The following is a 27,375-nucleotide window of genomic DNA, read 5'->3' as shown; positions in this document are numbered from 1 at the left end:
AAAAGACACAAAACTTTTAGATTTAGAATAAGCCTTAAAGAACTAGAGCTGGACAGACATCAACCCTCTGTGCTATTTTTTCTGCTTCCCTGTCCATAACCCCGAGGTATTGCCTGCCATGCTCTGCCTGGGTCACTCCTGTTCTGACAGGCTGCCCCTCATGGTAATACACTCACGATCCACCTACCCTATGGAGTGCTGTCTCCTTCCTTCTCCTCCATGTCTTTTACCTCTCCTTGTGGACCCTGCCTGAGCCCCCAGGCCCAGGGAAACTTTGCTCTGTCCCCTCTCTTCTGCCCAGCCCATGTTGTAGGGATTTTATTAACCAATCAGGGATAACTTAGGAGGCAAAAAAAAAAAAAAAGAAAGAAAGAAAGAAAGAAAGAAAGAAAGAAAGAAAGAAAGAAAGAAAGAAAGAAAACCTGGTATACATGAGGATCTCCTTGTCTTGGAGCAACCAGACCTTAGGGTACAGAATTTACCATTTGAATGTACAGCAGCAGCAGACACATTATAGGCCGATCTACTTTGTAGTTGGACTCAAAGCTTGGCTCTCACACCCATTGGATGTTCAACCGTGGAGAAGTTATTTTACCTTTGTGTGACTCAATTCCCTTATCTGCACAGTGAGGATGATAACGAGTGTTAATTCACAGAGTTGTCTTGGGGACTGATGAGTTAATATATCTAGTATTTAAACATTAAACATCATCTACTTTGCATAATTAATAAAAGTCTGTGGAAAGGGCAAAGTAATAAAGCCAGAAGAACATTTGATTTGGAAATGGGGCCATACAACTACCTCTAATAACAAATTGAGAATCAGGGAATGGTGGAAGACCAAGGCCAAAGAATTGGGAAATCAAGGCCAGCCTGGGCTGCATAATAAGATCGTATCTCAAAATATCAAGACAAGTCATGGTCGTAGTAATAATAAATCAAGAAATAGCCATTGTAAAGAATTTACAAAAAGCAAAGCAGTGGAGCAGAGTGGACGCTGTGTGTCAAATCCCTCTGCTGTCCATCTCTGGGACCAAGTATGCATCAGATCAGTGACGGGAATGGGGTGCTGAGAGCCTGGAGCAAAGGGATGCTAGATGCATGGCCACATTTGAACAGTGCTAAAGCAGGACTAAATGCTAAGAAAAAAAGCCATATGCAAAACATGTAAATTTTAATGTCCTCCAGAAAGGCAAAACCACAATAATTTTACTGTTTGTCAAGCTGCTTGTGTCACCAAACTTCTAATATTGGTAAGGATGTGAAAAACTCTTCTGATGCAAACCAGTTGCCAATAAGAAGAGCAACCACTGTCCTCACCAAGGTGACCTGGATGCTGTCAAATAGGCCGAGGCAGCCTGGACAGCCATGAGAGTATGTTTAACACACAGATATCTGTCATTTCAAAACGGGGAAAATGAAGCCTGACTTTTCCCCCACTTTATGCAAAACCAAGAATACTCCAGCATTGAGTCTTACAAATAAAAATATGCCAAGAAACTTCATAGAATATGCATTTCTCTTGTGTGTGCTCCTGAGTGTGTGTGTTTTGTTTGTGTTTTGTGTGTGTTTTGTGTGTGTATGTGTGAGTGTGTGTGTATGTGTGAGTGTGTGTGTGAGTGTATGTTTTGTGTGCATGTGTGTATGTCTGTGTGTATGTGTGTGAATGTGTGTGTGAGTGTGTGTGTTTTGTGTGCATGTGTGTGTGTCTGTGTGTATGTGTGTGAGTGTGTGTGAGTGTGTGTGTTTTGTGTGCATGTGTGTGTGTCTGTGTGTGTGTGTGTTTGTGTCTGTGTGCAAAAATGCTTCAATTATCTGCTATGGTGAATAGTATACCCAACTCAATTATGAAGGTTAGTATTAAGCTGTGATAGTATGTGGAGAGTGGTCACAAAGAATAATTAGGAGTCCTCTTCTGTTAAGTTGTCTGAGACTTCCAAATGCTGCATGCTGTGAGTGGGCCTCACATCTCAGCACACTAATTCTATTAAGTACAATTCCCCTGTGTTTTTCTTAAACAATTTTCTTTGAAAACCTTTAATAATTTTTTCTCCCATTCATTTTTTGTGTTGGGGACAAGGGTCTTTGTTTTGTTTTGTTTTGTTTTTCTTTTTTTTTTTTCTTTTCTTTTTCTTGCTTATTTTAGGTCCACAGGATTTTCTGTAGGATTTGAGGAAGTCCTAGACTTAGGACTTCCTGGATCCATATACTTTAGGGAATTAGCCAGTTCACTGAGCACATTTTTTCTTTGTTTGGTTTCTGTTTTTCTTTTGAGATCTCACTGTGGGAGCAGAGGAAGTCCTGAGGAACTGCAGCCCTAAGTGGATGTGTGTTGTAAAAATGATATGACCATGCCACGGAACCAAAGCCATCTATCCACGGGGAAAAGGCAAAGGCCCCCATGCCCCTTGAGGCTCAGAGACATGACAAAGCCTTCTCAGGATGGCATTGATAGTGTGTCCAGAAAAAGTCTACTCTACCTTTCTCCCTGGCCCCATTTGGATATTTACATCCTGAAGACTGCTCCCTGCAGAGACTGCTCCTACTGAGATTAGCTAAATCTGCCCCTTGTCAGTTACATATGCATAGTCCTCCCCTCCTTGTTTATCTGCATGTAATGCCCACCTCCTTGCTGCCCCTAGCAACAGCCCTCCTTCCTGGCTAACTCTATATAATAAGCATGCTGAGCTTCTGGGATGCTGCATTTTCTCCAGCTCACGGACCCAGCCTTCTCCATGAATGTGTGTCCAATGTCATTCTTCATTTCCTCCTCACCCCTGGTCAGGCCCAAGTCCCTGGAGCCACACAAAGGACTTGGCAATCTCAGTCTGCTCCACTTTGAAGGAAGTGCTTTCTAAACTGAAATCTAAAGCACACAGTGGGTTCAGCTCCCTCTCAAGTGTATTTGGTGAGGGTTGGGATGGGTGTGAGTCCAGTTACATTCTGACTATTGCAGAAGAGTAAAGGATTCACAGTTTGCTTTTGGTGAAGGTGAGCTCCCCAAGAGGCTATCATTGCCAACGTTTTCCCAAGTCACCTTCTAGGAGGTCAACTGACTCCTAGGTGAGTCTTTGGTTACACTGCTTCAGTTTTCTGTGGCTACACTGTCCAAATGGCACCCACTGGTCACACATGGCTATTTGAGATGAACTGAACTTAGAACTAAAATCTGCCTCTTTAGTCACAGCGGGCAAACCAGGAGGCAAATAGCCAGCCAGAATCCACAGCCAGAAACACAGCAGATATAGAATATTTCTATCATCTAGAAATTTCTCCTGGATAGCAGTGGTCTAGGTTCTTGGTGTCTGGTTTTTCCTTCAGGGAGAATTACTTGCTGTACTAATATCCAAAGGTTTATTTTTAAAGCGATTTTAACAAAATACGACTTACTCATCCCCAAATTAATCCAGTTTAAGTCTACAGTGCAATGGTTCCCCATAAATCTACCCGAGTTCCCCATAAATCTACCAGAGTTCCCCATAAATCTACCCGAGTTCGTTGCTAGACCACGGAACAAAAGAACGAGAGTGTATGCAGTTATGTAAAATGGTATGCAACAGTATTGACCACTGCATAATTATACTGCACTACTTTTGAATTCTTCAAAATTCAGGCTTTTTATGGATAGTTGTACAAAAATACATTATCCTAGAGTTGAGAAAATATACAGTATTTCATCTTGGCTTTTTTTTTTCATTGAGACTTTAATATTTTTGCATGTTTTGCTAGTGTGATTAGATTCTTTATAAGAGTTTTATTTTTTGGAGTTTTTTTTTCTTTTTTTTTTTTTGTTTTTTTTTTTGTTTTTTGCCAATCTGGTCAGTATTTGATGCCATTTCAATGTTCTCAGGATTTTGATGAAAATAATACTACAATGATAAAGTGATACTCATTTTCTTGAGCCATTTACATATGTATATACACACATATATGGGAAGTTATGTATACATATTTCTATGCTATACTGTGTAGAATACAATTCTATTATACGTCAACATATACATTTTGCTCAATATGATTTCTGTGAATGTTATCAGTCATGGGGAAATATTAAGAGCCTGAATAAACATGGACAATATTTGCAGAATGCACATAAAATTGAAGATGGTATATAAGCAAAAATGTGAAGTATATCACTTACACTTTCATATCGAATGCACTTTAAAATTTTTAATAGATTAAAAAATTTAAATCATCTTTACCCAGTTTCTTGTTTTTTTTCGAAATGTGTCTCCTGGATGATTTGAATTATATATGCTGCTTAAGATCCGTTTAACAACAGTGACCTAATGCCTTAAATGTGTTTCTGATATTTCCATTCACTTGATCACTGTTCAATAATTGTACCATGTTGATAACTGTACTTTCTTTTTTATCACTTTAAGAATGTAACTTTCATGTGTGAGTATACACTTTTGATCCTAACACTTTGAAGGCATAAGCAGGTGGATCTGTTTTTTGAGGTCGACCTGGTCTATATAGGAAAACCCTATCTTAAAAAAAAAATCAATCAATAAATAAGCAAATAAATAAAAAGAATTTAAAACATTTCCAATTAATATGAACACAACCACATCTTTAATAACAATTGATTTTTATTGCTGTTAATTCATATAATCAATTTACAAAATGTTACATAGTGTCATATGGGAACTCAATTTCATCGTAAAATAAACCTGCTTTTCTCTTTTCATTGATTGCTCTTAGTTTCCATATTCATACACATATATAATTTATTCTGATTATTCTCTCCCCCACATCGTCCCATTCCCTCCCTGTGACTTAAACATATACAGTCTTCTAAATTTAGGTTTCCGATGTTTGATTTCTCTTTTATTTATTATACATTCCTTTACTTTTCATCTACATTTTATGATATCTTAATAAGAAACCCATTCTGTCATTAGCACTCTCGGTGCTTGATAGGAGACATTCACATTCTTCAGTAGCTTGTCATCAGTGCAGGAAATGACATCAAGCTCTCTCTCTCTCTCTCTCTCTCTATCTATCTATCTATCTATCTATCTCTATCTCTGTCTCTCTGTCTCTGTCTCCCTCTCTGTCTCTCTGTCTCTCTGTCTCTTCTGTCTCTCTGTCTCTCTGTCTCTCTCTCCATCCCCTCCCCAATTGTTCTGTTTTCTAGTACAAGGACTCACACTTTAGTCTAGCCTTGAACTCAAGGCAATCCACCTACCTCAGCCTTGTGAGTGTTGGGATTCCAGGCATACACCATCTTGCCCAGTGAATTTTGTGACTCTCGTACATCCCTTTACTATTTCTGAGTTATTTTTAATATTGCTGTGACCCTTTTCTAGCTTCTAGATGTAGATACATTAACTGATTAGAAGGTTTTATTTTTAAAGATTTATTTATTTATGTACATGAGCACTCTGTCTGCGAGTGTGCCTGCATGTCAGAAGAGAGCTTCAGACAGAAGAGGGCTTTGGATCCCACTACAGATAGTTGTGGGTCACCATGTGGTTGCTGGGAATTGAACTTGGGAGCAATGGAGAAGCAGCGCTCTTAACCACCAAGCCATCTCTCCAGCCTGATAAAAAAGATTTTAAATTTCATTCTTTTCGTGTTTGTTTACAATCTTTCTTCTTGAGAACACTGTGATGGAATGTCCAAATGGTGATTAGTGGCGGTTGGTAGAAGGAGCCATATGTGTGATGCCACCATATGTGTGAGGGGCTGGCAACAAGGTGCAGAGCCAAGACCATGGCCCTGAGCACTGAGGCTCGCCTGCTGGATGTGGGCTCTCAGCCCCATCAAGATGCCTTCAGGCGAGGACAGCAGGTGGTGGCTTGCGCCCTGCTGAGCCAGCCTAGGAGAGTGGCAACCACAATCACCATGCCCAAGCCTCCAGCCTGGGGCACCAGGAAGCTCCTGCTGTGATGGCCTCAGGTTAGTCATGGTGGGCCTGGTGGCCCAAAGAAGCAGCCCCGGCTTCCGGGGACCCTGAGAGTGGACTGGCGGGCCTGAGCGGAGCTCGGAGCTCCACACCACGCGCCTCCGCGTGTCGCGCCTCCCCGTGTTGTCTGCGCCACGGAGTGGGCACACGTGTCCTTCCCACCCCGCAGCTCGACCGCGCCCGAGCCGGGCCTCAGGGCACGAGGAGCTCGTGGGTGAGCGCGGGGCCTGAGGGGGCGGGGCGCCCGCGTTATATTTGGCGCCGGCAGCAGCGCGTGTACCTGGGCGAGTTTTCCTTCCGCGGGTGCTGGCAGCCCGGGCGCCGCCGCCCAAGCTGACTCCTCTCTCTCCCTCTCCGACCCCGGCAGGCCCCAGAGGTGATTCTGCCTGCAGGATGTCCTCCATGCTGGAGGCGAGCTCTTCGCAGGCGCCACATCGTGAACAAAAAGAGAAAGAAAAAAAGAAAAGAAAAAGCTGAAGAAGCGGCCAGGGAAGGGGGCATTAGCGGCATTGGGGGTCACCTCGGCCACGGGAAGGCGCGCTAAGACAGTGGCGGGGTTTCCAACAGCGACTCCACCCTTGCAGTGTCCAGGGAAGAAGTTGAGGCTAGTCCTGCCAGGGGACCTGGAGGCCTGGCGCCCGCGCGGACCCCTAGCCCGACCTCAGGTCTGCTCCCCAGGGACAGCAAGCCTCAAGCAGGGCGGGCTGCACCTTAAGAGCAGCATCATCAAGGTAGGTAGGAGACCCGCGCCGGCCAGTCCTTAGGCTCCTTCTGGGCCCCCCCACCCCCGCCCTGGGAAAGCAGTGGCAGAAGGAGGCAATGCAAAGGGAGCCCATTGGGTAGGGGAAGGGAGGGTTCAGGGATGGATGGAGAGTTGAAGCAGGGATTGGAAAGCCTATGGCATTGGGAAAGAGTGGAGAGGTGCTGTGGAGTGTGCATGAGAGCTGTGCTCTGACATCCCCAGAGCAACTTGGGGCTGTCACACCTCTCCAGATGACTTGGAATTAAATGACCTGTACCTGCCAGGGCAGGACAGGCTTTTCAGAGGCAGCTTAGCCTGGTGGCACACTCCCTGTAATTTTTCTATTGTATGCTAAAGGACGGGGATCGTGGGAAAATATTTCCTTAAAAGCTCAGGCAATGAATTATTATTTAATAGATTTCTTCTGATCTGCTTTGTAATTGGTTGCCCATTGCAAGAGATTGTATTTGGAGGATGTAAAATACCCTCCTTCAATTACTCGGAGAAAGGGAACATAAACAGAGATTTCCTCTTTTTTAGCCTCCAGAGCTCTGAGAGATTACAGTTCTGCATAATTTAATTCTTTCCTGCCTGCCAGGAGCAGGCCTCCAGATCAGCAAGTTCCTTTGGAATGGTTTTGCTTGTTTTTGTTTATTTTCCATGGTGCTGAATAGAAAGCCATGAATTGTTTTGTAAATTTTAAAATTCAAGAGGTGATACCCAGAGTTTATGGTGGTTTCCTTCAAATATTGCAGTGTAGTTGCAGCATAAAAAAATACTTCTTGTGACAAGAAGTGGAAAAAGAAAGTTGATGAGCTAAGAAAAGAAGAGCCTTGAGGCAGATCAACCATTTGGCTTCCTCAAATATGGAGCAAGCATGGAATGTGGCTTTTTCAGAATTGAGGGGGTTTTTAGGATTGGGCAGTGAATGCTGTCTGGTGCTAACCCGTCCCTTTTGTGGCTGACAACCCTTAGGAGAAGGTCAGAATGTGCCAACAGCACAGAGTTGGCACTGGTGGTGTTTGAACTCAGAAGTGCTCAGGAACTGTGAAAGTTTGTCTGTTATCACCCTGGAGCCATCTAGTGAAATAGACCACTGTGATGCTGTGTAAGAGGCCATTGTGAGGGCTGGAGAGATGGCTCAGTGGGTAAGAGCACCAAGTGTTCTTCCAGAGGTCCTGAGTTCAAATCCCAGCAACCACATGGTGGCTCACAACCATCTGTAATGAGTACTGATGTCCTCTTCTGTTGTGTCTGAAGACAGCTGCATTGTCTCACATATAAATAAATAAATCTTACAAAGATTGTCATCTACTGCAGTTTCTGTGTGGACAGGGCACAGTTGAAGGGCTTAAAGATCAAGTACATTTCCTGTCTTTAGAGATCAAGTGTATCACCTAACATTCAAACCAAGAAATGTAGTGTCTTTTTTGCTGCTTCTGTACCTTTAAGTGATGTAACTTTTCTCCTATTACGTCGTTTGTTTCCATGATAGTTGTTTTCAAGTATATATGATTATCGCTCCTATTTGCAGAGCTATTCAATATTTTCATTGGTTAAATATTTGTGGTGAATTTACATTGTGATATCAGTAAAATGCTATGTGAAAATTTTAGAGAATATACCAGTTTGGGTAATTGTAATAACCTTTGCCCTCAAGTGGTGGCCTGTTTTCACATTGAAAAGACTGGAATTCATTACCATCCATAGCAGGATTGATAGGGAAGCACAATGGACAGCGACAGTGTTGTTCCCTTTGACAGTTGTGGGAGCCAAGAAAGAAGAGTGACTTGCTTTTTGTGATTTACCAAATCAAGACTCAGTATCATTACTATAGAAGCCCATGGGAAAAATGATGAAGTTTTCAGAAATCACCAGTTAAAGATATCGTGGTTTTGTTTATATTGAATTCTGAGTTTCAAAGTTATGTTTCATTTTTCTTTATTCCTTAATGAGGCTTTTTATTAAGTTTTTTATTCACCATTACACCCTTAGATACACAGGGCTAGGATCAGAGTAGGTGCTCAATAAATCACTGACCATCGGGGAGGAGGAATGATAAGAAAGTATGTATTTTCTGTAAGTTCTGCTAGTTTTGGGAACAGGTGGTTTTAGGTTGACCAGTTACAGCTTGGTATCTTGTCCCACATAAGACAACTTGACAGAACCCCCTTTCTAGCCATTATGTTCAACTTATTTTTCTCTTAATCATTCTTGAAAATCATGGAATTAGTGTGGAAAATTGATTGTACCTGCAGTATAGCAAAAAAGGCCAGTATAGATAGGTAAGCAGTTATGTTTCTCCATGAGCTGATGTCTTAAAACATCTATATTTTAGGAATTTAGTGTTGTGTTTTCTAAACATACATCGTACAGCATACAGATAACATCGTAATAGAATAAAGGAATCTTTTGATTTAGCACCAAATTCCATAAAGCAATGACTACTGCACAGCTCTCTTGGCTATATGAATAGCCGAAATTATATTTCACTCTTTTAAAGAAATAATGAAATTACTTAAGGTTAAGCAAAGCCCATTGGAATAGTTTACTGTGGTGTTTCTCTTTGGTTTCTTGTGCTCTTTTAGAAGACGACTTTAAGAAGTCAGGGCCGCCAGGTGGTTAGTGTGGTCAGGCAGTCATGAGCAGATGGTTAAGCGATGTGCTAGGGCCCCATAGGCCAGTGAGCCCAGCCGAAGAGCAGAGGCTAGCCAGTGAGCCTGACTGAAGAGCAGAGGCTAGCCAGTGAGCCTGACTGAAGAGCAGAGGCTACCCAGTGAGCCAGGCTGAAGAGCAGAGGCTAGCCAGTGAGCCTGACTAAAGAGCACAGTCTAGTCAGTGAGCCTCGCTGAAGGCTGAAGAGCAGTGATTTTAACCTTTATTTCTAAGTTCTTCCGTTTTCCTAAAATTTCTACAAAAGTTTGCCTTCATAAAGTTTGGCTTTAAAGGTTCTCCTTGCTCTCTTCTTCTTATCTCCTTTCCTCTTGCTCTTATGTCACAATAATTTCCTTACTCTCAATGCCTTACTCTCAACGCTATGCCTTTACTTCTAAGTTCTTCTTGAGTTCTGTTCTCTTCAGTTCAGTTCTGTCTAAAAAGCTTTCTCTCTCTTTGTCCTCAGCATTTGTATATCTTTCTGAACACAGCATCACATGGTGAAAAGTTCACCACAAGTTTGCACAGGAATTCAAATCATAAGTTGGATAATCAGTTTACGACAGAGAATGTTTACATGCATATCCATGAAGAGTAATCATCAGGATAAACAGTCACCATCTGTCACTAGCTCTGCACATTCATGGAGAGTTAAAAGCTGTAATATTTATGAGAAAAGAATAAGTGAAATTACCTATAGGCAAATCCAGTCAATTATTTATGTTCAGTCCTTGCACCTATAGTAAATCATTAGTTCTCTTTTTATGAACTTTGGTTAATTGGTTTATACCCTCTTAGGATGGGCTCTAATTTGTAGATGCCTGCTTGGTATTGCAGAAGCAATTCACTCATGACACTTTAAGAAGAAGAGTTCTCAATGCAATTTTGATTACCAGAGAAAACTTAATAGCATTCTCATTATAAAGGAGCTTAAAATTACTAATCTCATTTTAGGAATTGTTATAGAATTATAAGAATTATAGGAATTAAGACATCATCTATTTGTCTGTACATCATCATGCCAAGACAATACATCTTCGTTGCTCTGTGGTGATCTGCTCAAAAGACTAGGGTAAAGAGCATGACAAATACAGAGGCAGATACTTGCAGCCAACCATTTAGCTGAGATCAGGGTCCCCAATGGGGGAGTAAGAGAAAGGATTGAGGGAGCTGAAGGGGTTTACAGCCCCATAAGAAAAACAGTAAGAAACACCCATAGCTCCCAGGGCTGAAACCACCATCCAAAGAGTACACATGGACAGACCCATGGCTACAGCTGCATATGTAGAAGAGGATGGCCTTCTTGGGCACAAATGGGAGGAGAAGCCCTTGGTCTTGTCAAGGCTTGATGCCCCAGTGTAGGGGAACCCAGATCAGGGAGGCAGGTAGGCCTGGGTAGTGCGGTGGGTCTGGTAACACCCTCATAGTAGAAGGACGAGGTGGTTTTATAAGGGGTTTTGTAGATGGGAAAACAGGAAAACGGTTAACATTTGAAATGTAACAAAAGCCCTCTCTGGGGATGGACAGCTGCTAAGGTGCTCTGAGCCCCTACTTCCCTGCTGCCTCCCTTTGATCGCGACTGTGGTACATGGTGTCAGCCTGGGACTCTCCATGGGCTGCTGCTGGCACTGGTCCTGGCGTTCAGGGCCAAAAGCATGATGAGCAAGTAGCACATGGTTTGTCCCGATTCAGAGCTGGGCGAATGGCCACCAAAGGACAAGCACAGCTTCCTGTACGATCATGAGGTCTTCCTGGGCAAGGAGGACTCCAAGACCTTTGATAGCTAAGCCTGGAAGAGAGCAGGAGAGGCTGGGGAAAATTGTTGATCCAATTGACAGTGATGGAGGCGGCCTTGTTACTACTGAGGACCTGAAAGTTTGGATCAAACAGGTACAGAAAAGATACATCAACCAAAATGTGGCTAAACTCTGGAAGGATTATGATAGGGACATAGATGAAAAATCTCCTGGGAAGAATACAAGCAGGCTACCTATGGCTACTACCTGGGAAACCTTGCTGAATTCCAAGATAGCTCTGATCATCACAACTTTAAAAAGTTGCCTCCACGAGATGAGAGGAGGTTTAAGGCCTTGACGGTGACCTGACAGCTACTCAGGTCGGGTTCATTGCTTTTCTGCACTAAGAGGATTTAGAACATATGAAGGAGATTGTAGTTCTGGAAACGCTGGAGAATATCGACAAGAACGGGGATGGTTTTGTGGACTAGGATGAGTACATTGTGGACATCTTTTTCCCATGAGGACAATTGCCCTGAGACCGACTGGGTTTTGTCTGGGGAGCAGTTCAATGATTTCCCAGATCTGAACAAGGATGCGAAACTGGATTAGGATGAGATTCACCATTGGATCCTCCCTCAGGACTATGACCGTGCACAGGCTGAGACCCAGCATCTGGTATATGAGTCAGATAAAAACAAGGATGAGATGCTGACCAAGGAGGAGATTCTGGACAACTGGACCATGTTTGTGGGAAGCCATGCCACCAATTACAGGGAAGATCTTACCAAAAATCATGATGATCTTTGAAAGAAACTCATCCTCATGTGGCCAACAGTCACATGCTTTCTACGGTTATTCTGGGTGATTGCTATATTTGTCAAGTATATAGCAGTTCTGTCCCTAAACAATAAGAAACCTTTCTAAAGCTCAAAAAAGTCATACATTGCACCACAAACAATAATAGTAGGAGATATAAACATGCCACTTTCATCAATGGACAGATCAGGGAAATAGAAATTAAACAGAGACACAGAAAGACTAACAGGTTATGAAACAAATGGATTTAACATATATTTATAGAACACTCCACCCTAAAACCAAAGGATATACCTTCTTCTCAGCATCCCATTGTACCTTCTCCAAAATTGACCATGTAATTGGTCACAAAACAGGCCTCAACAGATACAGGAAGGTAGAAATAATCCCATGCCAAGTATCAAAAAACCACGGACTAAGGCTGCTGATCAATAACAACAAATAGGACAGAAAGCCCACATATACATGGAAGTTGAAGTCAATGACAACTTGGTCATTGGAGACATAAGAAAGAAATTAAAGACTTCTTAGAATTTAATGAAAATGAAGATACAACATACCCAAACTTATGGGACACAATAAAAGCAGCGCTAAGAGGAAAACTCATAGCTCTGAGTGCCTGCAAAAAGAAACAAGAGAGAGCATATGCCAGCAGCTTGACAGCACTCCTAAAAGCTCTAGAAAAAATTAAATAAACCCTAGAGGAGTAGAAGGCAGGAAATAATCAAACTCAGGGCTGAAACCAAACAAGAAGAAACAAAACCGAGTATCAAAAGAATCAGCAAACCCAGGAGCTGGTTCTTTGAGAAAATCAACAAGATACATAAACGCTTAGCCATATTAACCAGAGGTCACAGAGAGTGTATCCAAATTAATAAAATCAGAAATAAAAGGGAGACATAACAACAAAATCTGAAGAAATAAAAAGATCATCAGATCCTACTACAAAAACATATATTCAACAAAACTGGAAAATGTGGAGGAAATGGACAATTTTCTATACAGATACCAGGTACCACAGTTAAATCAGGAACAAATAAACCATCGAAACAACCCCATAACTCATAAAGACATAGATACTGCTATTAAACATCTCCCATCCAAAAAGAGCCCAGGACTACATGGATTTAGTGCAGAATTCTATCAGACCTTCATAGAAGACTTCATACCAATACTGTCCAAACTATTCCGCAAAATAGAAACAGACAGAGCACTACCAAACTCCTTCTATGAAGCCACAATTACTCTTATACCTAGACCACACAAAGATACAACAAAGACAGAGAAATTCAGACCTATTTTATTTATTAATATTGATCAAAAATGCTCAATAAAATTCTTGCAAACTGAATCCAAGAACACATCCGAACAATCATCCATCATGGTCAAGTAGGCCTCAAGGCAAGGATGCAGGGATGGTTTAATATACGGAAGTCCATCAACGAAATTCATCATATAAACAAAGTCAAAACCACATGATCATTTCATTAGATGCTGAGAAATCATTTGACAAAATTCATTACCCTTTCATTAATAAAGTCCTGGAAAGATCAGGAATTGAAGGCCTGAATCTAAATATAGGAAAATGCAAAATACATCAAACCTGTACCTAACATCAAACTAAACTTAGAAAACTGAAGGAATCCCACTAAAATCAGGGACTAGACAAGGCTGCCCACTCTTTCCCTACTTAAGTACAATATGGTACTTAACGTCCTAGCCATAGCAATCAAACAATGAAAGTAGGTCAAAGGGAAAAAATTAGAAGGGATGAAGTCAAAACACTAATATTTGAAGATGATATGATAGTCTACTTAAGCAACACCAAAATTCCACCAGAGAACTACTTAACCTGATCAACAACTTCAGCCAACTGTCCGAGTATAAAATTACCCCAAACAATTCAGTAGCCTTCCTCTACTCAAAGGGTAAACAGGCTGAGAAAGAAATTAGGGAAATGACACCCTTCACAACAGTCCCAAATAATATAAAATAACTTGCTGTTACTTGAACCAAGCAAGTAAAAAATCTGTATGACAAGAACTTCAAATCTCTGAAGAAATTGAAGAAGCTCTCAGAAGATGTCAAGATCTCCCATGCTCATAGATTGGCAGGATGAATATGGCAATTTGCCGTCATTTGGTATAACATAAAACCCAGGACAGCAAAACTCTACTCAACAATAAAAGACCTTCTGGGGGAATCACCATCTCTGACCTCAAGCAGTATTACAGAGCAATAGTGTGTATGGTATTGGCATACAGACAGGCAGCTCAGTGGAACATAATTGAAGACACAGAAATGAACCCACACACCTATGGTCATTTGATCTTTGACAAAGGAGGTAAAACATCCAATGGAAGAAAGATAGTATTTTTAACAAATGGTGCTGGATCAACTGGAGGTCAACATGTAGAAGAATGCAAGTTGACCCATTCTTATTGCCCTGTACAAAGCTTAAGTCCAAGTGCATCAAGGACCTCCACATCAAACCAGATACACTGAAAGTAATAGATAAAAAGTAGGGAAGAGTCTCGAAGACATGAGCACTAAGGAGATATGGAGGCCAAATCTAAAGCAGAGACTGAAGGAACAGCCATTCAGAGTCTGCCCCACATGTGGCCCATATATATTCAGCCACCAAAACTAGGTAAGATTGATGAAGCTAAAAAGTGCTTACTGAAAGGGACTGGATATGCATCTCCCCTGAGAGACACATCCAGAGCATGTCAAATAAAGAGGTCAGTGCTAGCAGTAAACTACTGAACTGAGAACAGGACGCCCTTTATGGGAATTAGAGGAAGGATTCAAAGAGCTGAAGGGCTTGCAACCCCATAAGAACAGCAATGCCAACCAAATAAACCACTAGCAAAAGACAATACATGGACTGACCCAGGGGTCCAACTGCATATGTAGGAGAGAATATCCTTGTTGGGGCACCTGTGGAAGTGGACACCCTTGTTCTTAACAAGGTTGGACCCTCAGTGCAGGGGAATGTCCGGGAAGGGGTTTCAAGGGGCGTGGATTGGGGGACCATACATATGGGGAAGGGTCCCGGGAGGGGGGCTTATGGACCAAAAACTGGGAAAGGGAATAAGTTTTGAAATGTAAATAAAAAGTATATATCTATTAAAAACCAAAATTTTAAAAAATGATAATAATAGTAAGAAATAATCAAGAAAAAAAGAAAATGTGAATAAGAAAGTAATTTTAGGACATGGAAAAAGATGAATGCCAGGTATTTGAAAAACTGTATGACCATGGTAAACACTTTAATATATGTGAGAAATTTTTTACATGTTACTGAATTGCATCTTTTTTTTAAATAGTGAATGGAAATCCAGTCCCTTCCTGGGTGTGAGGCTAGGTATCCAGATGTAGTGGAATTCATTATTTGTTGAGTCCTGAATCTTTGAGTCTGCTTCTAACACAGCTTATGCCAAGGAAACTAGGCCAGGGTGCTGTCTAAGCCATTGACCAAACTATCTGGACTAATAATCACAGGTGAAATTCCACCTTGTAAATGGGACGAGAGGAATAAAAGATACCTTTAAGGATTTAAAAAAAATGAAATGTAGCCAAAAAATCCAATAAAAAAGTTTCAAATAAAAATAACTTAGGAAATTCAAAATACTGCGGTGCCATTCCACAATCATGATGTGTTTCCTCTGTGATAGCTTACCAGTTAATTTACTTCTCTATGACTGTTTTCTTATTTGAAAGTAAGTAATGGCATCATCTGTGGAGTGATGGTGAGAACAAAAGCTTTGCCGAACTTGAATAATCGATCCCTTCCGAGCATGTGCTTAACATTCTAAGCACAGGGAAATTTCCTGAGGGGATTAAAAAACAAAATCCAAACATAAAACAGGAACAACAACGATTTAAAAACATTCTGCACGCTGGGTATGAAGGCATGTTACAACTTTAATCAGCTTTGTAGGTATTTCTAATAAACACACAAAGAAACAAAAATCCTATCACAGTCCTAGCAGTTGCATCCAACAAAGAGAGAGCTGTGAGGTAGTGCCTTCTGCTTCTTTCCCCAGATACCCCGGGGCCTCAGGCCTGTACCCAGTGAACTGGACCAAGAGCAGCCAGGTTGAAATTCCTGCTGCCATGGCAGGATTCTGCAGGAAAATTTCCCTTTGACAACAAGGAACCTGTGTGGAGGAGACCTCTTGGTGAGTCGTCAAGGACTCTACATGTCCTATTCTACAGGGAGAAGCCCTGCCAGGTCTTTGGCAAGGCCAGCCAGTTGTTTGGGGAAGTCTCTGGTCCTGTGGCAGAGGGTGAGGAATGGCAGAAAGAATGGCAGCTCCACTGAGAGCAAAGGTTAACCCTTCTAGGCCTATGACCTCCTAATTAATTTGTCCTTTCACCTGATGCCCTATTCACATTTTCTTACTATCATACAACTGTGATCTTGATGAGCAGCTGGTCTGTTGTTTTCTTAATCAGTTCTTTGTTGTCACAGACGTTTTTAACTTACTCCAGCCCCTGAGACTTATTCATACCTTCTGTATGCAGTAGGACCCTTGGTGGGCCTGTGATCTCAAAAATAGAAGGTTCAGTAATCCAAAAGATTGGACTCCAGATTACCTCAGGCCAGGAAAGAAGTCAGCCACCATTAGTAAAAGAGCAAGGGAAAAATTACATAGGAAAAACAAGTGCCTTAATTAGAAGAAAAGATCCTCAACTTCTAAGGGGTGCACATCTGCACCCCTCTCTTCTGAGCTTTGTAAAGTGATGTTGTATAACTCTAGATGGTAGTAAAAGGCAGAGCTCTTCCCAGAAAGGTCAAACATGATTTTCACTCTTACATCTGTGAGGTGGGGTGGCATTATAGCACACATTCAGGTCGGATTATAAAACCTAGGATAAGAAGACAGAATCCACATATCACAATGCCAAATGGACTCCCTCCTCAACTTATGGACCCATTAAAATTGAGGTTCAACCTGAACTGAGGCCATTCCACTCCCTTCCCCTCCTCCTGATTCTTATGTTTGGTAGGAGTAAAGGATCATGGTGCAGCCCCCAATATTCTCATGCCTAGACTTGCCTATTCAGGAAGAATGATATTGGAGAAGTGATGGCTATATAGTTACAATGTAGTAACACAAGCTCCAAGTTGACATTTGCTCACTGACATCAAATTTAATTGTCTTGTTATATTTGAGAAAGGGAGGATGCCCTACTTAATATATAAAAGGGAAAGAAATTTATTATTTTATATATGCCCTGTAGTTGGTCCCTATGTTCCCAAGAAAAAGGAGTTTTTATTGCAAAAAAATAGGATTATAGACCATTGATTTTGTGAAATACATGGCTGTGTAATTGGAAACAATGTCAGCTGTCAAGGACTGCACACTAATCAACTATTTCTCGGTTTTATACACTCAGAGGTAAAGAAGAAACATATTGGCCTCCACAAAAAGGGAAAAGCTTAAGAATCGAAATGTATGTCACATGCATTGTCTCGGGTAGTAGATTTACTTTTAAGAAAAATCTCCCTCCTCCTTGGCCCCTAGAGATTTGGGTGCTAAGAAAAATCTGTTCTCCAATTCAGGGTTGTAAGCAACTCTCCCCAGCAAAAGCATTGTTGACTTCTAATGAAGCAGAGAGACATATCTAGCTTTGAAATAGAGGTTGCCAAATGGTATTCCCAGTGACACATGGGAGACTGGAGGAAAGGGTCCCCACAGAAATTCATCACTTTGTGGAGAGCTGGTTAGTAGGTAGGCCATAGAAATTTCCAGTGACATCATCAGTAAGCCCTTCACTGGACACTCTATTGTATCTAAGAGATCCCTAGAATCTTCAGCGATGTCACCAGTGTTGTGGTGACACCAACTGCCTTTGGGATCTTTCTTCAGTTCCCTTTGGGTTCACAAGCAGGCATGTTTCGCCAGCTGCTCAGGCTATTTCGGAAGGAAAGGGGAGATCAAGGAGAGACCACACCAGGTCAGAGAGAAGCTGACCCCCTCTCTAGTGAAACAGGAAGGAGGAAATCATTCTGGGGAAGGCTTGGTGAGTCCTGGGCAGAGTTGGGGAACATCCTCAAGGAGGTAGGTTTGAGATGTGCCTTCTAAGACTAGGCCTTACAAGCAGGAGCCTTGGGATTTCTCAAAGGCAAACCAAGAGTCAGGAGTTCCTAATCTTTAATTTGAGAGAAAGCCAGAAAGTGGTAAGCCGTCAGTGTCTTTTCTTGAAGTTTTTTAAATGTGAGTGTCAATGAATGGCAGGAGGAGGCACTGTGAGATTAACAATGTGACCATCCATGGTTGGGAGTTGAAGCACTTCATCCTCTAGATTACTGTAGGTTACATAAGTCTCTGATGGCGAGAACAAGGAAGGATGCACCCCTAGTCATGAATTGAGTGCTCAGACACTTTGGGCTGCAACACAGATGATTAGAGCTTAATGGTGCTAAGCATTATGAATTCCAGGATTAACTGCACCACATCTGATATGAGAGAACAATGTCCCAGATGTTTATGTATCAGTGAGGTTATACTGTTCAGGGTGAAGGGTCCTGTAATAGTGAGTGTGGCAGGTGTATGGCATTAGAGGTTGGGAAGAGGGACATAGCTTAAAAATCCACCTTTAAGAAAGCTTTTCTGCTCTTCCAGGGATTCACCCAGTCTCTACTATTTCCCCTTCCTGAACCTCCTTTTGGGATTCAGAATGATCTTTTCTGTCTGTGGGCCATCAAATATTCAAATTCACTTTGGTTTATCTATCTACAGGTTTTGGTAGGAAGGCATCATCCCAAAGTGTCATCAGCAAGCAAGAGGAGCTTCTAAAGGAACTGGAGGATCTCAAATTTGAAATCCAGAAGTGTCAATTCGAGAGGGATGAACTTTACCAAATCCTGGACCTTTATATCTATGATGATTGGGACCACAGGTAGTCATTATGCCCAGTAACCTGTTCACTGTCTTGTGCTCTCTTTCTGCTAACCCGAGATTTCCTCATAGCATGAGAGAGTTTCACCTCTCATCCTGGATTTTAAGGAGATTTGGCAGGCATTACCTTTGAGATAAGCTAGGTGCTGTGTGTTTAAGGTCAGCCTTTTTGTACTTGACCCTGAGCTCCTTGGATTAGCGTTGGTTCTGTCAGCAGCTGGAAGGACCTGGTCACACTTGCTGCAACTGTGTGTGTGAATGAAATGCCTGCACGTCATCACTCTTTCCTCTGAATTTGTTCATTATACTCTGATTCTATGGCACCTCCATGGATGTAGTTGGCATTCTAGATGTGTTTGGATATGGTTTGGTGTGTATGTATGTGGCAGTATTTGTTGGTGGTTTACTTAGGATCAGGACGTCTGGGACCTTTGATGGGGTCTGAGGATTTGTTTGATCAACACTTTGCAGGTCATGATAGTGATGAGTACGTGGAGGCCCACACTGATCAAAAGAGCACTTTGCTCCTTCTGTATACCTTGGTGGCACCTAGGACTCTCCTGAGGGGAGGAGGTGTTATAAATCCTCTTCCCTGTCAAACTTAGTTATGCCCTCTGGGAATTCATGTAACGATAGAAACCAAGGATTGAGTATACCTGCTTCGAAAACAAGAGAAATGTCATCACAGCTTTCTCTTAGGCCCAAAGCTGTGGCAGACTGGAGGAATCTTCTTCCTGAACTAGTCAATTCCATCATGCTCACCTGGCCAGCTCTTGAAGGTCAGGTCCCTCCAACTGGTACCGTGACTCTGTTGTCCTGTGCCCAGGATAATAAACTTAACCAGTACAAATACTTTGAAGGAGCAAGTATGTGGTACATACTGAGTTTAAGTAATTGAGAGAACAGTCTGATTTCACCTATTTTGTTTCACCTGCTTTGATCGTTAGTTTTTTATTTTTTTAACTATCCAGTGATGGTTTATTGTGACCTAGAAAGGGTCACTGTGGGAATAAATTCTTGACAGTTGTTATTCCAAAGAGGCAGGTCTCAGGCTCTGCCCACTCCTATATAGTAAGTCTTTGCAGAACCATATCTCCCCAGGATTTTAAGGAGTCCTTATTTCAAAACAAAATTTGCTTATTTACATGGAAATATTTTCTGTGGATTGAGTCTCACTGTTGGGTTTTGGTCTGGTTTTTGACTTTGCCAATTTCTTCCCTTCCACCATTCCTTGAATTTGAACTTTTTTATTATATATTTTTTATTTACATTTCACCTAATTCTGAAATCATGAGTTCAAAACATTATTTGTTCCTTTGGCCATGACCTAACCCAGGCTGGATGTCGAATTGCCAGTACTTCAGTCCGAACATGAGATGAGAATGATGGCTATGCAAATGATGACCAACTCAATAAGTGATGCCATGGAGAGGTACAAGGAGCTCATACAAGAGAACAGTTCCTACCAGTGAGTCGCTGACAGAGATGAGAACCCAGCACTAGGCAGGGAATGCTTCTGTCCTGTATGACTTTGAACAAAAGTCAGGGCTCTGGTTCCATGGTGTCTGCCTCTTAACAAGAAGCCTGCCTCCTGGCAAGGGTCTTAGATTTGTAGCTCTTGGACTCAGTTGTCCTACATGTGAAGGGTGTAGAAGACCCTCCAATTGTTATTTTCCCCATTAAGGATCCTCTAGATAGAAAAGGTTTGCCCCATGATGGGAATATCAATCAACTCTGAATCTCTAGGACTCTGACAGGAGATTTAAAGATCTGTAATCCATGAGAAACACATGGAAAGACTATATAGCTATTGGGTCTTCTATCCTCCCTCAGAGGGGATTTGACCTCTACTTGCAGATGGTTTCAGCATACTATGGACATATGAGCTCCCTTATGGTCCATTTCTTCTACCTTGATTTATATAAACCGTCTTAGTGTCAGGATTTTCAGAAGTACTTTCATTCACAGGGAATGTGTCCTCTGGATTTGACTTCCTCTAATTGGTGCTAACTTGTATAGTGTAGCTCTAGGCTGGGGACTTCTGGGGATGAGGACCCTTAAAGGGATGATTGTACTGGCAAGAGTGACAGGCAAATAGAAGCTGGCACGGATTTACCATTTTTTGTTTGTGGTTCAGTGTGAGGCACTCCCAGCTCCTGCATGAACAAGCTCAATTGAAGAACAATATACAGAGTTTGCTGAATGAGAAGAGAAAACTGCTGGTGGAGCAGACTGAACTGCCAGCATCCTCTGTGGAGGCAAAGAGGCTCTGTGAAGAGGCCAGAATGAACATCTGTGACCCCAGTGCCAAGCAACAGCAGGTAGGGTTAGGACTCAGGATCAGGCTGTCCTCATGTCTTACCATAAACATAGACAACCAATGTAGCTGTCTATTGAGGGATCTATGTCCTGACCTAGGTCTCATCCAAGTGTTCATTCATGTGATGGTTTACAAGGCTTTCTGTGGAGATAGCCCCTCTTCAAGAAACTGTGTGTTTGGAAAGCAAATGCTCCTGCTCTTCGAGAATCTGCAGTTTATTAAGGGAGATGGGTTGATCACACATCACAGCACTACATGCCATATGTGTGGAGGGTGCTATGTGGGAGCCCCTCTTTAGACTAGAGCAGGGCTTTGAGGGATGAAGCAAAAGCCCAGAGCCCATTTTCTTTGCAGGGGTCCTGTGAGATTCCAGGAACTAAATAGTTTAGAAGGAGGAGAGCCTGGTGGAAATGCCAAAGAAATGGTTGTCATTGTCATCTTTTGGTGGATTTGTTCTTTCTCCACCATTTTCCCTGTGTATCAAGACCATCTCTTCATGCTTCCTAAATCATGGTACCTGACAGAGAAAGAGTAGCAGCATGTCAGTCCTGTTTTGTTCGAGTGTTGCTGGAGAGTTCATATCTTGACCTTATACTCTGTAGATGCTTGGAAAAGCAGGGATGTGGAAAGGTGTTCTCAAAACCTGACAATTGGCATGAGAGATTTGAGACTTCAAGAACAGATTTATCTACCCCCATTCTCATCAAGAAGAGTGCTATCTAGGCCTTTTTGTTCCTTTCAGGAAAAATGGCTGAGTAGTGATTCTATCTTAAAATACCTGCTTTGAATAGTCTATATTATGTTGTTCCTCCAGTATGATGGGATCTTCATTGTTTTCTGTCGAATTGCGATTTTGTGTGTGTGTGTGTGTGTGTGTGTGTGTGTGTGTGTGTGTGTGTGTGTGTGTGTGTGAGTGTGTGTGTGTGTGTCTGTTTGTGCTTGTTTGTGTGTGTGTCTGTATGGGTGTGTGATAGAGTATGTGTGTGACTGGGTGTATGTGTGTGTGAGTGTGTGTATGTGTGTATGTGTGTTTGAGTGTGTGTGAGTGTGTCTGTGAGTGTGTGTTAGGGTGTTTATATGTGACTCTGTGTGTGTGTGAGTGTGTGTATGTGTGTGTGTGTGTTTGTGTGTACCAGCTGTGGCTCAGCATATTTATGCTCATGTTGTGGGTTTAATTCTGGATGATTTTCCAAGTGTCTCTACTATGGGTTCTTTTGTGTGTGTGTGTGTGTGTGTGTATGTGTGTGTGTGTGTGTGTGTGTTTCCCTGTGCATAATTGCACAGGTGAGTCTCTATTGCCCTGTTTCGTGAGAAAAAGAATCTAAGAGTTCACTTTGCCTCCATGAATATCAAATATAGCACCCCAATCACTTGGAATCTCCACCTAGCTCTGTACAGCAAAAGAACCCAAAACACGTGTAAAGTTAGATTTTCAAGTGATTAGGGAAAAATGACTGGTCTGCATCGAAATCCTTTGGAGCACCTCAAAGGAATGGAGTACATGGAGGTAAGGGGGGCTGCTTTATAAAATCCATTGATTTATGATCCTTCTCTGTTCTTTGTGAATGGTGAAAGCCCACTGGAAGGTTGTGTCACTCACTGTGTCTTCTCCAAGGTTGCTTTCCACATTGCCTGCTACCATTTCTTTCCAGCTACCTTGGCACACTACAGTTTCCGCTGGGAGTTTGGCTTGGAGTTTATTCATTGAGAATTTGAGTTGCTTGGAGTTGTATCGTCATCCAGCAAAAGCCCCATAGCTATGGTGTGGTGCAAGAACAGGGCAGTTTCAGGAGCCCCTTTAGGTGCACAGATAATCTAAAGCGCTCCCCTATGTTATCTGTGTAGCATTCTGCAAGTGCTGTCAATCAACATCATTTTCTCTCAGTTAATTTCAGCCTTAATGGAGTCAGGAGAAATGATGAAATTCAGACGGGTCTGTTAGTGGACGATCAGAAAGGCCTGTGAGAAGCCATGTTCTTTAAGTGGAACAGAAGTCTTAGTTGACCTAGAGATCCCAGAGAAAAGAATAGGTGTGCAACTAGAGCACATCTGGGTTGTAGTGGTCCAAGGAGGGAAACTGTATGAGAGGTTGGAGCCTTTCAATGGATTATGACTCAGTGTGAGATAATCCATGTAAGCATTTATTTATTTACTCCAAATATCTGTGACACAATCACATAAGAGGTAGAAACATTGTTCATTTGGATCCTGGTTATGGAGATTTCCTATGATTCTGGGGCATAGCTTTGGGCATGAAGTCACTCAGGCTATGGTAAAGAGAGCTCCTATTAGAAGAAGCTGTACTCTATGGGGAAAGTCTGAAACAGTGAACAAGAACAGGAGTCTAGTCCACCGCCAACATATGATCATGTGCTGGGAAACAAGACTGCTCTACACAGCCTTGGGAACTTGCTAAGCCAGATTGATAATAGGGAAAGAACCCTGATTCTATGTCGGTTCATGGGAGGACAGCACATCACTGACTGAGCTGTCTATAGGCTATGACCACTATGTTCATAACCCACTCAACATTTGTTTTTAGGCCTGCAAAGTATCCTGGGGAATCATTATATTAAGCATTAAAAGGGAAAGTAAACACTGCAATGTACTATGTTTATATTGTGTAAACACAAATGGCTTGTGTGTTTGCTAGTTAGTATTAGTGTGTCTGTGTGTCTGTGTGTGTGTTTGTGTGTGCACACATGCATGCATGCTTCCATTGACAGTACACTCATCTGATGACCAGAATAAGGAAGGATTAGAGGAAAGAATGCAGGACATTCTGAAGCAGAAAGAACCGATCACCCAGGAAAGTGGCTTGGGAGGAACATTGTAGAAGCATTCTGATATTTTTGAGATCAGGCAGGAACACAGACGAAGAAGCCAATTGGATTTCCTGTCCCTATATAACTATCCTTTTTGGATGGCTGACAACTGACAAGGTTTTCACCTTCAGTCACCTAAAGAACTACCCAGAGTATTGTTCTGGTACAGTTTATGTAAATTTTGTCCATGACAGGATATGTATAATCCTCAGGATTTCTTTGTATTTTGTACTTCTTTCTTCCTGTTAACTCTCTGATAAGGTCTGAGAACATTTTTTCTTCTGTCGTCTCACAAATTGCATTACAATAAGCATAGTCTTACAGGGGTGCTGTTATGTATCTCCATCACAATAAACTTTACTGTTCCTTGTGTATGCTGTGAGGATTTGCTGTGAGCACATTCTCAGTGATTACAGGATCTGTTCAGTGAGAATGGATTTGGAATGAGATGGCTTCTCTGTGTATTTGCAGATTCAGTGGTTACAAATTGAACATAGGCAGGTTCCTTCAGTGCTAACATAATCAGAACTTTCACCACATTTCTGGACATGTTCTCCAGAAGGAATCCACATGGTATTCTAGGTTGCTCATACCATTCTTGAACTCAGATTCAGACCCAGCTACAATGTTATTATTCAATATAATAAACCTGGACCAGTGACAAAATATGCTCATTTTTCTCTTAACCCCAGTACAGTGCATAATCCACAGTTCAAATTCTAGCAGTTTGAAAAGCTGAGATATAAATCCAAGCCCAGGTACTCTATGACACTTGGGGATGCAGGGACTGACCTCAGCTGACAGGTCATGCTGGATTGTCCAACTGAACAGAGCTGATGTAAGAGGGAGAGCTGAATTGACAACCACTCACTAAACCTTTATTCCCTTGCTCTGCTAGGTCTGAAATTCTCCAGCAGAAACTCGAACATGACACAGACCAGGACAAGATCTCCCTTGGAGAGAAGTGCTACAGGAGGAGAACTAAGTGTGCACAGCAAATACACCACTAATGTATCTCATCTGTAATGTCCAGAGCAATTGTGGACTGCATTTTCCTCCTTTAGTTTAACTTCTTTGGATTGAATAGGCCTTACTTTCACCTCAGCTCTCTCCAGCAAGTGTACACTTTTGGGAGGAACTCAGAGAAGTGTTGATGCACATCAATCAAGAGCTGCTGGTCATCCAGAAAGACTGTGCACGTGTAAATTTCTACTTGTCCTGATGGGTCATCCAGAAAAGTTTCATGGAGATCAGTTCACAACATTGGAAAGACTATGAAACAAAGTCTGTAATATCATTTATACTCAGTATTGGTAGGCTTTTTCCTTAATACCCCCACTCCAACAAAACAGACCTACTTCCACTTCTCTTGAAAATATTATTACCATCAGTAACTGCTTGTCTACTATGTCTCCAAGGCAAGCCACAGGCTATAAGCCAATTCTGCAAAAGGAGCAGCAAAAGAATGCTCAGCGCAATTCCTCTATTTAAAGTTTGCTTGAGTTTTGATTATTTTGGTTATTTGGTTTTCCTTCTATTCATTTGAAGATTTGTTATTTATGTGTTGTTGTTGTTTTGTTCATTTGCTTTTCTATTTTGATAAGGATATAGACTGTATATATTGACTACCTGCATCTGGTTACTATCAAGTAAATTGGATGTATTCTGGTAAATAAAGGAGTAATCTCAAACTCTTCACTGTTAAGAACCTTCTTTATTGATCACTAATGTCAACATCTGAAGTCCCACAGCTATCAGGGAGGGATCGATCTCTGCATTCTCATGGGCACTGTGCATCAGTCTTACTGAGATTCAAAGGCAATTATACAGTCACTGTTCACTGTGTTTCCAACTCTGTGAATTTCCAGTTCATCATGCATATCGTACCCACTGTGTATGCTTGCTGTCAAATATATAGTTACCTCTAAATTATACTCTGTGGATGAACATGTTGAACAAATTAATGGGATAAACATTAATTTTTCTGTAATATCTCCCAGGACATATAAACATGGTATAAGGGATTTTAAAGCAATCGGGAATCCTGCACCCAAATCCCGGGGCAGAGGGTGTTGAACACCCAGGAATGCAGATAATCCTGAGACCACAGGATAGAAAGCCACTTCTGCCCAGCTCTGCCCACATCTCTGGCCCAATATTAATCTGCATGATGCCTCTGGAAACAGGAATAGAGGAGCAGTCAGCGGCAGGAACCTGCTTGGTTCAGCCTGGGCCCAGAACCTACCTGGGCCCTGAGCATATTTGAAGAAAACCAGAGGAATACAATTCTGTGTTTCCTGATTGTGACATTTTTTATTTGAAGCTCTAAACACCATTTTGTTGTTGTTGATTTTTAGTTGGATATCTTTCATTTCGAAGTCAAATGTTATTCCTTCCTTTTTTTCCAGAAATAAGTCTGAATACCATCGCCCTCCCCCTCTTCTATAAGGTATTCCCTTCACCAGCCATCCACTTTCCCAGCCTAGGCAGGACCAAGGGCTGCTCATTCCATTTGTGCCCAAGAAGACCATCCTCTGATACACATGCAGATGAGGCCATGGCACAGTCCCTGTATAGTGATTGGTACTGGTTTAGTCACTGGGAACTCTGGTTGGCAGGCATGGTTGTCCTTATGGGGTTGCAAGTCCCTTCAGCTCTTTCAATCTTTCTGTAATTCCTCCAACTGAGGTCCAGTTCTCAGTTTAAAGGTTTGCTGCTAGCATTCGCTTCTGTATTTGACATGATCTGGCTGTGCCTCTCAGGAGACATCTATATCCAGTTCCTGTCAACCTGCACCTCTTAGCTTCATCCACCTTATATAGTTTGAAGGCTGTATGTGTATAGGCCACTCGTGGGGTAGACTCTGAATGGCCATTCCTCCAGGCTCTGTTCTAAATTTTGCATCCCTCTCCCTTCAATAGGGATTCTTCTTCTCCTTTAAAGGAAGGAGTGAAGAATCAGCATTTTGGTCATCCTTCCTGAATTTGATTTGGTCTGTGAATCTTGGAGAATTTGAGCCTTTGGGCTAATATCCACTTATCAATGAGTGCATACCATGTGTGTGTTTCTGTGATTGGGTTAACTCACTCAGGATGATATGTCTTAGTTCATTCTCTTTGCCTATGAAATTCATGAAGTCATTGTTTTTGATACCTCTGTAGTACTCCATTGTGTAGATGTACCACACTTTCTGTTTCCATTCCTCTGTTGAAGGGCATCTGGGATCTTTTCATTTTATGACTATTATTAATAAGGCTGCTATGAACATAGTGGAGGGTGTGCGTTGTTGTATGTTGGAGCATCTTTTGGGTATATGTGCAAGAGAGGTATAGCTGGGCCTCAGCTAGTGCAATGTCTAATTTTCTGAGGAACCTCCAGACTGATATCCAGAATGGTTGTACCAGTCTGCAATCTCACCAACAATGGAGGAGTGTTCCTCCTTCTCAAATCCCT

At 41.9% G+C, this 27,375-nt stretch overlaps 2 protein-coding genes and 1 pseudogene across 5 annotated transcripts in view; all 3 read left to right on the top strand.

The window, feature by feature from the left end:
• Positions 1 to 27,375, top strand: part of LOC134480509 (uncharacterized) — a 270,027-nt gene that overhangs the window by 128,941 nt on the left and 113,711 nt on the right.
• Positions 6,229 to 25,613, top strand: LOC148003480 (disks large homolog 5-like). Of its 2 annotated transcripts, XM_087568767.1 has the most exons (6): positions 6,229 to 6,645; positions 15,916 to 16,050; positions 18,619 to 18,778; positions 20,114 to 20,245; positions 20,915 to 21,098; positions 24,821 to 25,613. In XM_087568767.1, the coding sequence occupies exons 4-6, from the start codon at positions 20,154 to 20,156 to the stop codon at positions 24,824 to 24,826; spliced, it is 282 nt and encodes a 93-aa protein (XP_087424893.1). In that variant the 5' UTR covers positions 6,229 to 6,645; positions 15,916 to 16,050; positions 18,619 to 18,778; positions 20,114 to 20,153; the 3' UTR covers positions 24,827 to 25,613. The 2 variants fall into 2 exon arrangements, with proteins under 2 accessions (XP_087424893.1, XP_087424892.1); XM_087568766.1 differs by lacking the exons at positions 6,229 to 6,645; positions 15,916 to 16,050 and adding an exon at positions 17,691 to 17,899.
• Positions 10,985 to 11,900, top strand: LOC148003481 (reticulocalbin-1 pseudogene; annotated as a pseudogene).

This window comes from Rattus norvegicus, chromosome 9 (assembly GCF_021556685.1).
Source record: "Rattus norvegicus strain SHRSP/BbbUtx chromosome 9, alternate assembly SHRSP_T2T, whole genome shotgun sequence".
Taxonomy (NCBI): Eukaryota; Metazoa; Chordata; class Mammalia; order Rodentia; family Muridae; genus Rattus; species Rattus norvegicus.
The sequence above is the reverse complement of the archived record's forward strand: the minus strand, read 5'-3'. Positions and strand labels throughout refer to the sequence as shown.